General features: G+C 34.1%; 1 protein-coding gene across 7 annotated transcripts in view; it reads left to right on the top strand.

Annotated features, from left to right (window-relative positions):
* Positions 1-13334, top strand: part of LOC121378572 (myosin heavy chain, striated muscle-like) — a 79496-nt gene that overhangs the window by 17806 nt on the left and 48356 nt on the right. For 5 of the 7 annotated variants that reach the window (XM_041506815.1, XM_041506814.1, XM_041506810.1 and 2 more), the window contains exons 6-11: positions 886-981; positions 1914-1977; positions 6877-6975; positions 8564-8667; positions 9955-10093; positions 12343-12611. In XM_041506815.1, the coding sequence (XP_041362749.1) occupies positions 886-981; positions 1914-1977; positions 6877-6975; positions 8564-8667; positions 9955-10093; positions 12343-12611 (771 nt within the window). The remainder of the gene's footprint in view (positions 1-885; positions 982-1913; positions 1978-6876; positions 6976-8563; positions 8668-9954; positions 10094-12342; positions 12612-13334) is intronic. The other 2 variants (XM_041506811.1, XM_041506812.1) reach the window with 1 other exon arrangement.

Here is a 13334-nt window from a genome sequence, read left to right on the forward strand (position 1 = left end):
GTACACTGTATTCTAATGTCCAAACAGCGTGTGAAACCCTTCACTGATAAAACACTGTATTTTTTAATTTACACTGTCCCAACCTTTGTTTATTAATTCCACCCATCTACTATAAGCTTGACCCAACATCCATCAGTCAAATGCATCCGAGTGAATCCTTATTTCATTGTTGTTTTATTTCAGCCTCCCAAAAGCATGTCTTCGTCCATTTGTTTTTTTACAATGTCACTTCCACCTTTGACCAAGGTTTTCATTGGAGAATTATTGTTGGTTTTGATATTTTTTAAATCATTTTATTAAAATTGTTTTTAGATTCCCTGTTTTTGACAGTTACAGAGTTGTCCCGCTTGAATGAGAAACCCAGAAGAGTGACACCCGATCCCCAATTAAAGCGACTTGTTTTGAGTTTGCTGAATCTGTAAGATGTTTCCGATTAATAAAATCTTTTAACGACTGAAATTACATACTAAATATTGTCTCTTGTTTAGAATATCATTATCTGGGGGTTTTTTCTATATGTTTCTGGTCGTCCTAATGTTTGACAGTATCCTAAACTGGATTTGGTCTTCCAATAATTTCGAACATTCAAAAAATATAGATATATTGGGAAACAAAATGACGTTTGACTTAGTACAAATTCTAGGACGATCAGAAACATATTTAATATATATATATTTTATAAAAAAATTAATTTTTTTATTAAATAATGTCTGTCATTAAAAACGTCTCTGTTAGTCGGCAACATCTTAGCAATGTGAACAAACTCACGATAGTCCCTTTAACGTATAATAGGTTGTAATTAGACCGATTGCAGTGATAGTTGTACTCATACTTTGTTCCCTTTTCCTTCCCTCCTTTCCTTCTGTGTGTTTGTGTGGATCCCAGATTGGAACCCTAGAAGATCAAATCATCCAAGCTAACCCAGTGTTAGAAGCTTATGGTAATGCAAAGACAACCCGTAATAACAATTCATCCAGATTCGTAAGTATAACAATAAAATAAATAAATAAATAAAAACATAAAACAATATAGTAATAATAAAGTTTACACTATTTAGCATCTTACGTGTGGTTTAACTAAAATTTGACTAACGCAAGCTGTTTTCTTTTTCATCTGTTGGAATTTTAAACAAATTTATTTTTATTTTTCGATCTGCCTATTTTTTTTTTAATTAATATAGTCAAATGATTTATCTCTACCTAATTTTTTAAAGTCATGGATCCTAGTTCTTGCGGCAGATACCTGTTTGATTTTGCATAAAATATATTTGGGCGGTTGGGAGATAAGAGAGCTATTAAAAAGACGACTAGAAACACATTGGCAATTGTCAAAATTGATAATTTAAGCAAAAAGGTGCAAGTAATGGTTGATTTAACGATATAAAAGTTGCAAAAGCAGAAAAATGATAAAATGTGCACTGCTTAAAGTTTAGGATCAGTGACTTTAACAAGCAAGGTCTGTTTTGAAATGTTTGCACATGGACTTAAAATATTCTTCAAACAAACTTTCACTGTAGCCTATTTTATGTATCTGTTCTTACTAAGCTCTTGTATATTGAACCTTTTTTCTTTATCTTTTTTTTTCTTTTTTTTTAATGCATATTATATATATATATATATATATATCAGTAGTTTCATTACGTACATATTTACAAAATAGAAAAACATAATCAAAATCTTTAGTCACTTTCTAATATATTTACGTACCATTTTGCAAATGGTAAAATGTATACAGAATGAATTTACCTATTTTTATAATCATTTAAATTGATTAAAAAAAAAATAGCTAATACTAAATTACAATATCAGTAAATTATTCATATATATTAGGTCTAATACAAATGAATATTTAAATATTTGATAAAGATTTTTTTTATTTTTTTTGAGACTACAACTCGGAATGTTCTCTTGTAGGGTAAATTTATCCGTATCCACTTTGGCACGCAAGGCAAGATCGCAGGTGCAGACATTGAAACCTGTAAGTACATAATTTTATTACATACCCATTAAATCTTACTATATAAATACAGCTCTGAATACAAGAATTGAATACAACTTTCCGTATTCAACTCAACTGCCGTAACTATACCGTATTCAACGCTACTATTTATAGCACATGGTTACCGGGAATGTCCTTCGCGATATGTAAACAAAGATTGTGCTTGGTTTGTTTAAAATGTTATTTTGTGGAAAATTTGAACTGAAAACAGACGAAAACGGTGACAAATATTTACAATTTAATGAGCGCGATACCAAAACTTGAGACGGGAACACTACTAACCAACGAGCTTTTATTTTTAATCTACGATAGTTAAGGTCGACGACAGTCACTTTTTGGACCCTTGTTTTGGCTTCGTTACATCGTACACAATTCTTATTCTTTTTCAATAAATAAAACATCTCCAACCGTAATTTTGTGATATGATATATTTGACAAAAGGTACGTTTTATTTCTTTCATCTTTCAAAACTTCAAATTAATATTTTGTCCAGAATTATGAATTTTTTTTTAAAAATACCGACCTGTAAACAGCGTTGTCAGCTTGTTATGGGAATTGGACGGGTCAAGGTTAGTAGACTAGTTTTTATTTTAATGTGGCACAGCATTGTAATAATACAGCTAATTTTGAATTTAAATAACGTCAGTATTCCAATGACGTCACTTTGCATCACCTTACAATAACCATAAACTGGGTACATGACGTTTCCTTTTTGGAAAAATTCCAATGTAAAATTGCTATTGATTATTTTTTTTTTCTTAACATTACTAATGCACCTGGATGTCTTTGAACAAAATCTTGTGATTAAAAAATTGCACCTTTTACGAAATATGGATTTCTAGTGAAATTACGGTAAGATATGCTATATTTATTGTGTACGAAGCCAAAACAAGGGGTCGAAAAGTGACTGTCGTCGACTTTAGCAACAATGCCGTCTCCTCACGTAGAAAACTTGAATGAACTGTCAGCCGGATTATTCAGTGGAGCGATGATTTATGGAGGCACATTTAATTATAAACTTAAACTTTTCAGCAACGAATAATTCCATGAACATCAATAAAAGAAATCACACTGATGACGACTCGGACACTGAGTAAACAATTCTTGACATTTTTCTTCGTTGTTAAAACTGGCACGCTGAAGGTTTTCTGACGTATTACGAGCAAATTAAATATTATATTGTTCGTGAATTTTAGCTATTACATTGTCTTTAAAAGGCATTTCAAACAATATCATTAAAATTATAGGTAACTTTTCTTATTTCTGTTTATTGTTTAAATAGAACTATATTCCTATGTGTAATAATTGGTGGTTCTTCGGTCCGCGTAGTAACACAGCTGACCTAGTTGTGTAAATTTAGAAATCCCCGTCATTAGCTAGCAGTGTTACAATTTCTAAATTATTATTTGGAAAACAAATTCCAATTTAGGGTATGTAATAAATACAAAACTACATATATGTGGTTTTCTTATTTCTGTATTCCACTCGTGTATTTCCTGCCGGAAACCCCTCTGCCTGCGGCATCGGGGTTTCCTGCAGGAAATACACTCGTGGAATACAGAAATCAGAAAACCACATATATGTGGTTTTGTCTATACATTCGGATAAGCTGCATACTATACTGACGTTCAAAAGAAACTCTCCAAGACTTGAAATTGTATTGTAGAAAACTAACAAATGGTATGATGGGATATGAAAGTTTCATGAAGTTCAGCATCTAAACTTCACAATGCACGTCGTGATATATGCAAAATATTTGTAAGGTGGTTTCTAAATTGGTTCTTTTCGATCAGCAACAATATTTATCAAATTAGTCATATTTTATGTATGTAAAGTTTCTTTTGGATGTCAGTATATTTCTGTGGTATTAAATAATGTTTTCATTCATAAAATGAACATTAACGGACAAGCTGCATACTATATTCTATGGCAAGAAATACATGTTTCCATTAATAAAATGAAAGTTAACGGACAAGCTCTGTTCACTGGAACCATATATTACGTTTTGTAAGGTGTATAGGCAGCGCGCCCTTCAAGCTACATCACAGAGGTTGGTCTAACATGCGGATTAAAGGTTTACACCAATGTACATTTGTGCAGAATTATTATCGTTTCAATTATTAAACATAAAATAAACGCTTTAACTTACACACTACAGTAAATCAGAATAACGATGTCGCCTCTTTGACTGGTGGTTATGTTGTTTAACTAGTCCTTGTAATTTTTATACCTGCATTTGGCTAGCTAATTAGTAATTTGTACTTTCCTAAAACACAAACCTTGCATTATCCGCCATTTTGTCTTCCGGCTGCACCACGTCGTCGTCTGGCAGAGGCGGAGTAAGTCATGGACAGTGTTCCCGTTCACTCCATTGCTGTGCGGAGTACTCTGGCTCTCCGGGAGAGTGAAAGGAGCGCACCCAATAAGTTCAGTCAACCGTCTGTCGCGAAACGTTTGCTGGTTGAACTTGGGGCTTGTTTTACGGCCGCAAATGGATTTGATTAGCCAATAAAATTTCGCGTTATATGCAGAGTGAATTAGAATATGTTTTGAGGCGCCAACGACTTTCTTCATTAATTAATGAAAATAGCTAATGTGTATGCACCAAAAGTCTAAATCAATTCAAACGTTTAGTTGGCGGATTAGGTCATCCACCAATGACCAACGTAGGTTGAAGGCCTTGTTGGAGATTATTTCCAAAACACGTTTACTTTTCTTATGTCAAACCAAACTGAAAGTATACTGGGGTACCACAATATCGCGGTACTTAACTATTTGGAAGAAATAAAGAAATGCACTAACATATATGAAGGTAAATATACTTGGGTTGCAATTTTTAATGTATCTGCATCATGTCCATGCCATTTTGTTGACAAGTAAATGCAGTTCTAACATTAAAACAGTTGATGGAAGTACACCATAGCACTGGCTTCCGTTCAAGGGAGGTTACCACGATATCGCGGTAAATTGCAAACGTTACAGTACGGTGGACCGTACGGGTCAAAAATGGCTCTTTTTGTAAACACATTTGTAGTAATGTCTAGTAAACAAACTTCAACACAAGAACGAAGAAAAGTCTACTTAAAACGTTTCGTATTTTCAATTGTTGTAACATATTTACATTTTCCATTGAAAAGTCGGTAATAATAATTATTATTCTTCTGCAAGAAAGTTTTAATTGTTCATCATATTAGTAAGATTCAACAGTTATATAATCAATATTTATCGAGTGAAACCAAGAATAGAACATATTAAAAGTTATGTGTTTTGTTTAAATTACCAATAAATATAGGCATGACCCTTAAATGTTTCCATACTTTTCTAGAGGTCGTGTGTTCTAAATATAGTAACACTGTGAACGTGTATAGCCTCGTTTTGATTGTCAACAACCAGACGACAGTAAGATAGCTGTTGGAGCAGAATTGTATATGTGTGTTAGGTACTGGGGCTAGTTATAAGCATCGGGGTGTCTGTAAAATCACACTCTCGATCTGTTATTTTATGACCAAACAGTAAAACTATGAATACTTAACAAAAAAATTGACATTTCTTCAAATTTGATAACGGGCAAAACAATGTCATCACATTTCTAACAATAAACGTGCTACCAGATGGCGTTGCACGTGCTACACCGCAAAAATATAAATGCCGCGATATAGTGAGCAAGGAGTATATTTACAAAAAACTATTTTTAGGAGAATGGGACTGACTACAGTTGAGAACAGACAAAAATAGTTTTTAAAATTAAGTTTTCTTTCAAACGACAGTTTGAAAATCATAGAAAAATGGTATTAAGAAATGTGTCATGTTTATTAGTGGATCAAGTTCAATCTTGCTTTCTTTGTTAGTTTTAACTTTATTTTTACGAACATTTCTCTGAACGTGACAGACATTTCAACAATGTCAGAAATCTTCAAATGTACTTACTGTTGCACACAAATGACGCAACCACCAAAACAGGTCCCTCAACGAAACAGGTCAACGGACGATACTGTTAAACTTAAATATCAAGTTTGAATTCCATTGTGATTTACTCATTTTTTGACAGAATTATGTCCCTTGAACTTAGGAGATACAAAAATGTTTTCCGGTAAATCAGTTTTGAAATGCCTCAAGATACTGAGCTGACATTTTGTGTATAGCCTCACCATGTACTGTTACAGATTAAGTTCGACTTTCTTGGTGATTTACCCATTTTTCACAGAGTTAAGGCCCTTGAACTTACAGGAGATGTATGTGTGTAGTGCTTTAAAAGCGGTGTTCTCATTATGTGATTTGTCACACCGACTTGCTGCCTGCGATTTCGGAATGTAAGACTAATTTAGGTGTTATTTGATCGCATGCGACAAGTCAGCGCGACTAATCGCATAATGAGAACACGTTGCAGATTGCTTGTTGACAATAATTCCATTTTGGCTTGACATACTCTCCAGTATATTGTTTTAGAAATAACAAAAATGTTCTATCTTTATGTGAAATTTCTAAAACATTGGTCAATAGCATATAGCCTATATGTATATAAATAAAAATTACAACCCCTCCTCCAATACTCTCCAGTATATTGTAACAGATGTCATCCGCTCATAGACTTTGAAATTATACTCTTTTTTTTTTTATAGTGTTTAACCTACCAATTCTTTTGTCAGTTTATCTTTATGGTACTAGTTGAAGATCCATTTTCTATTTGTATTGGATTAAAACAAATATATATATTTAAAAAATAGGGTATACAATTTTATTTGTCAGACCTAGAATGTTGAATTATTAGCATGCTGTACTATGTATTAATAATAATATAATAAATTAAATTAAAGGAATGAATTTGTTTTTTTAAAGAAATATTTATGAAATTTGGAACTCATTTTATTTATTTTTCAGATCTGCTTGAAAAATCTCGGGTAACGTTCCAGCAACCACTTGAAAGAAACTACCACATTTTCTACCAGCTAACTTCTGGTGCTATAAGTGGAATGTCTGGTATGACTACACTGTCAAACTTTGCACATACCACATACATACACACTTCGCATGCGCTCACATGCTTGTACATATTTGCAAACATACAAAGGCATTCAACTTGGAGATTTTTTTTTTTTATTCAACCAGGGCTCTATTTTAGGAAGTGATCTTGGCACTAATGTGACCTTTTAAAAAGTGCATAACTACTTTATGCAATTAAGGCGATCTTGGTGCTAAGATTGCTTCAAATAATATGACCCAGGCCCTATTTTCAAAGCAATCATAGTGTTATGAAATCATAAAACCATCGTAAGCTATGACGTCACTATGGCATGTGCTGTAGTGACGTCACATCCTACAATGGTTTTACAATTTTGTAGCACTAAGATAGCTTTGAAAATTATGGGCCCAGAATCGTAAATGTTATGTAACCTAGATATTTGGGGATTCCATTGCATAATATTATGCTTCCGACTCAAATCTCGAATTTGTGGAAACATGGAATCCTGCGAAGTTCTCAGCTTGGCATATAGACACACAAACATATACATGCATGTGTACACATGCATGCATGCTTGCACACACATGAATGCACACAGCTCACACATATATTCATTTGCTCGCATGGACACATATTACACATACATGACAGAGAAAAATGTCCCAGTAACTTACCATCTTTAAAAAAAGTGCCCTCCAAAATGTTTAATATTCAAAACATCTCAGAAAAGTTGGATCATTTTAACCTTTTTAGTCCATTTTCAAATTGTTAATTAGTAACAATAACATTTATTTGTTATTGCTTTGTAGTATGCAGTATAGTTGAATTAACAAATTCAGGGCTCACCTTGTCTATTGCCAACTTTTTTTAATACAAAATGGCTACAAAATTTAGTCTGGCTAATAAAATTTTCTTTAAATTAACCACTTTTAAATAATTTTCAAGGAAATCTGAAAATTGACTAAAAGAATTTGTTCCAATGTGAGCCCCGAAATTCAATAAAGGCCCACTATCGCAGTACCATATATATATATATATCTTAAGTGTAACCATAAATCTGTTTACTGTATGTCAAACACATCTTCCCACACACTCTGAATTTTTACACATAAAGATTCTTGCACATTCTCAGAAAGTTTATCACCTCCAAGTTAATGTTGAATTTACCGATTCAGTTGTTGGTATTTGACAGAGCAGCTCCTGATGTGCCCAGATCCCACTAGTTGGGCCATTCTTGCACATAATTAGAAAGTTTCACAAACAAGATTGTAATGCATGTAGAATTTAAAATCCTTTAATGTTGAATTGACTGATTCAGTTGTTGGTGTATCCCAATAGTTGGACTATTCTTGCACACAATCATAAAGTGTATTACATAAAATGGAAAGACATGTAGAACTTTAAAAATCCTTAATGTTGAATTTACTGATTCAGTTGTTGATGTGTTTTTGAAAGAACAGCTACTCAGTTTGCCTGGTCCCAATAGTTTGGCCATACTTGCACACAATCAGAACGTTTATTACATAAAATGATAATGCATGTAGAACTTTAAAAATCCTTAAGGTTGAATTGACTGATTCAGTTGTTGATGTGTGTGTTTGACAGACCAACTCCTGATGAGTGCCGATCCCGGTCTGTACAGTTTCATCAACCAGGGAGCACTTACTGCTGATGGTATTGATGACCCAGAAGAAATGAGGCTCACAGACGTAAGTTCCACATATGATCTTATCGGAGGCTGGACTCGGGATAGGCGTGTTCGAAACCATAGAGGTACATGGACACGTTAAATACCTAGTCAAGTCAAGTCGCAATATGATGATAAGGCAAAAAACCAAAAACAAACGTTGGTCGCTGGTCAGACTAAAGTTCCAGAATTGATGCAGCAATGCAGCTTTTTTTTTTTTTTTTTTTTTTTTAAACAATTTATAAACATGGATTGCACAGAAAATTAAGGTTGGTTTATCTGACACTGAAATAAGGGGCATATTTAAATTGAAATTAGAATGCACATCCTAGTTCATGTTTGCTCCAAATGTGGTTTTACATCATAGCAAGAAAAGCCTGGCAAAAATCACCACCATACCACGGGAAATTAAAAAAACAAATGCTGACGTGCAAGGATCAAAGTCTATGTTCACGCTGACCAGAGACCAGAAATTTATTTTGTTTGGCCTAATGATGAATTCAGCATTTCAGAGTTTGGAGAGTAAAATTATATACCCTAGCTAAAATCTTTGAAATTATTGGATATATTTTAATAATTTTTTGACTGATGTTTAAAATTTATCAAAGATCATGAAATGCAGTGTCCAGATTCAAAAGATTTTAAACCTATAGCCACCTGGAAGGGGCACTTACCATATGGTTTTCATTTTATTATGTACCCTCAGATTATATTCTGGCAGAAAGCCACAAGTCCAAGTCCACAAATTGCAGTACAAATGAAAGGCTATCGTCACTGTTTTGACAGTGATTCATGAGTGCATGTTTTCAGAGCCGATTAGCTCTGTCCTTGATAGTTTAGATTTAATAAACTAGTCTGGGATTGGCAGTCCTCTGAGCTGTCCAGTAAAGGATCTCCTTGGGGAATGGCTGTCCTATAGAAGACACCATCTGAAGCTTAGGTAGGGACGTAGCCCAGAGGTAAAAGCACTTGCTTGATCCACGGTTGGTCTGAGATCGATCCTCGTCAGTGGGACCCATTGGGCTATCTCTTGTTCCAGCCAGTGTACTATGACTGGTATATCAAAGGCCGTGGTATGTGCTACCCTGTCTGTAGGATGCTGCATATAAAAGATCCCTTGCTACTAATGGAAAAATTTAGCGGGTTTCGTCTCTATGACTGTGTCAAAATGACCATATGTTTGACATCCAGTAGCCGATGATTAATAAATCAATGTGCTCTAGTGGTGTCGTTAAACAAAAAAAACCCACAAAAAATCCATCTGAGGCTGGTTGTATTTTTTATTGGTTTTGTATCTCTTATGAAACAGATTGCGTTTGACGTGCTGGGTTTCTCTACTGAAGAGAAGGGAAGTATATACAAATGCACAGGAGCAGTCATCCATTTTGGAGAGATGAAGTTCAAGCAGAGGCCGAGAGAGGAGCAGGCCGAGGCAGACGGAACTTCAGGTATAAGATGCTTGGTAGAGATCAGCTCACTGTCATTTCGGAGGTGTCCTTTCAGCAGAGCTGGGCGGTATACCGTACATACTGTTCAGTAGAGATGCCAACCATTATGAATTTGGCGGAATCATTACGAATTTAAAGCATAGATTACACTATTACAATTGTCTCGTTCGAAATTCCGATTTTTTAAAAGAAAATCGTAATTCCGCATATTTGGTGTTGGATCGTATTTTGGAAGACACAAATGTTGTTAACACTGGAGAAATGGAACTTTTCCCCTCTTCACTGTCAACAATCATAGATTGGTTTCCTGCCTTGTTCTTTAAACTTATGGATTCTGAACAGCGAGATTAGCAAGCGTGGCAATATAGAATAAACCAGTCTAGCAATCGGTCTTCCAAACAGCCCCGATGTTTGCCGATTGGCCTTGAACTTGACTTTACCAAAATGTCGAAAAACGAACTCGGTGTGAGTCCTATTTTTGAAGACCTGGATTCCTATGACACTCCAACTAAGGTTGGCATCTCTGTGTTCAGTATCGGTACCATGTCAATACCAATTTACTGTACCAAGCAAATCTCAAAATACCAATCTTTTGGGGTTGATTTTTTTCCCCTGCCATTCCTAACAAACACAAAATGGATTAAAAGAAGAGTCTTGTGTATGGAATGTAATTTTATTTTGAAGATTGACTTTGTTTTATCCATTACAACATATATTAATGGTGAAGATTGATTTTGTTTTATCCGGTATAACACATTAATGGTGAAGATTGATTTTGTTTTATCCGGTACAACATATATTAATGGTGGAGATTGATTTTGTTTTATCTGGTACAATATATATTAATGGTGAAGATTGACTTTGTTTCATCTGGTACAATATATATTAATGGTGAAGATTTATTTTATGTTATCTGGTACAACATATATTAATGGTGAAGATTGATTTTGTTTTATCCAGTATAACTTTTATTAATGGTGAAGATTGATTTTATTTTATTCGGTACAACATATAATAATGGTGAAGATTCATTTTGTTTTATCTGGTACAACATAATATATTAATGGTGAAGATTGACTCTGCTTAATCTGGTACAATATATATTAATGGTGAAGATTTTTACGTTATCTGGTACAACATATATTAATGGTGAAGATTTATTTTACATTATCCAGTACAACATATATTAATGGTAAAGATTGCTTTTGTTTTATCTGATACAACATATATTAATGGTGAAGATTCATTTTGTTTTATCCGGTACAACATATAGTAATGGTGAAGATTCACTTTGTTTTATCCGGTACAACATATATTAATGGTGAAGATTCACTTTGTTTTATCCGGTACAACATATATTAATGGTGAAGATTCAGTTTGTTTTATCCGGTACAACATATAGTAATGGTGAAGATTCATTTTGTTTTATCCGGTACAACATATAGTAATGGTGAAGATTCATTTTGTTTTATCCGATACAACATATAGTAATGGTGAAGATTCATTTTGTTTTATCCGATACAACATATAGTAATGGTGAAGATTCATTTTGTTTTATCCGATACAACATATAGTAATGGTGAAGATTCACTTTGTTTTATCCGGTACAACATATATTAATGGTGAAGATTCACTTTGTTTTATCCGGTACAACATATATTAATGGTGAAGATTCACTTTGTTTTATCCGGTACAACATATAGTAATGGTGAAGATTCACTTTGTTTTATCCGGTACAACATATAGTAATGGTGAAGATTCACTTTGTTTTATCCGGTACAACATATAGTAATGGTGAAGATTCACTTTGTTTTATCCGGTACAACATATAGTAATGGTGAAGATTCACTTTGTTTTATCCGGTACAACATATATTAATGGTGAAGATTCACTTTGTTTTATCCGGTACAACATATATTAATGGTGAAGATTCACTTTGTTTTATCCGGTACAACATATATTAATGGTGAAGATTCATTTTGTTTTATCCGGTACAACATATATTACTGGTGAAGATTCATTTTGTTTTATCCGGTACAACATATATTAATGGTGAAGATTCATTTTGTTTTATCCGGTACAACATATATTAATGGTGAAGATTCATTTTGTTTTATCCGATACAACATATATTAATGGTGAAGATTCATTTTGTTTTATCCGATACAACATATATTACTGGTGAAGATTCATTTTGTTTTATCCGATACAACATATATTAATGGTGAAGATTCATTTTGTTTTTACAGAGGCTGAGAAGTGTGCCTTCCTGTTGGGTATCAACACCGGTGACCTTGTGAAGGCTCTACTTAAGCCCAAGATTAAAGTCGGCAATGAGTATGTGACCCAGGGTCGAACCAAGGATCAGGTCATCTACTCTGTGAACGCCCTTGCCAAGTCCCTGTACGACCGCATGTTCAAGGCTCTTGTCATAAGAATCAACAAGAGTTTGGACACCAAAAACAAACGTCAGTTCTTCATTGGTGTGCTGGACATTGCAGGATTCGAGATTTTTGATGTAAGTTTTTCTTCTACCAGCGAAGCAGACAAGAAATCCTTTGTTTTATTTGTTGTTGTGTTTTTTGTGTCAGATTTGAAGAAAAAAAAGCAAACCCAAGATATGACACACATTTAATATAGAGACAAAAGATATGCTTTGACACCACACACATATATAGAAAATGAGATGAAATTGGTGAATCTGTATTCAGGCATGTGTATCTGACATTTTGTAGAGGGGTCTAGACAGTGGCAAGTAAAGTTTTTAGGGGGGTTGGCTATGCTTCCTTGGAAAATACAACAAAAAAAGAGTAAGGGTGGGTTCAGCCACCACCCCCCTCTGCCCCTCTGGTACATGAACCATTTATAAACATATATGAACATCCAAAAGAAACTGTACAAGGCTTAAAATTATTGTAATTATAGAAAAACCAACAAATGAAAGTATCATAAAGTTCAACATCTAAAGGGGCGAGATGTAGCCCAGTGGTAAAGCGCAGTCAGTTTGAAATTGATCCCTGTCAGTGGGCCCATTGGGCTATTTCTTGCTCCAGCCAGTGCACCACGACTGGTACATCAAAGGCCGTGGTATGTGTTATCCTCTATGAGATCCCTTGCTGCTAATCCAAAAGAGTAGCCCATGAAGTGGTGACAGCGGGTTTCCTCCTTCAATATCTGTGTGGTCCATAACCATATGTCTGACGTCATATAACCGTAAATAAAATGTGTTGAGTGCATCATT

The sequence above is a fragment of the Gigantopelta aegis genome, chromosome 8 (assembly GCF_016097555.1).
Source record: "Gigantopelta aegis isolate Gae_Host chromosome 8, Gae_host_genome, whole genome shotgun sequence".
Taxonomy (NCBI): domain Eukaryota; kingdom Metazoa; phylum Mollusca; class Gastropoda; order Neomphalida; family Peltospiridae; genus Gigantopelta; species Gigantopelta aegis.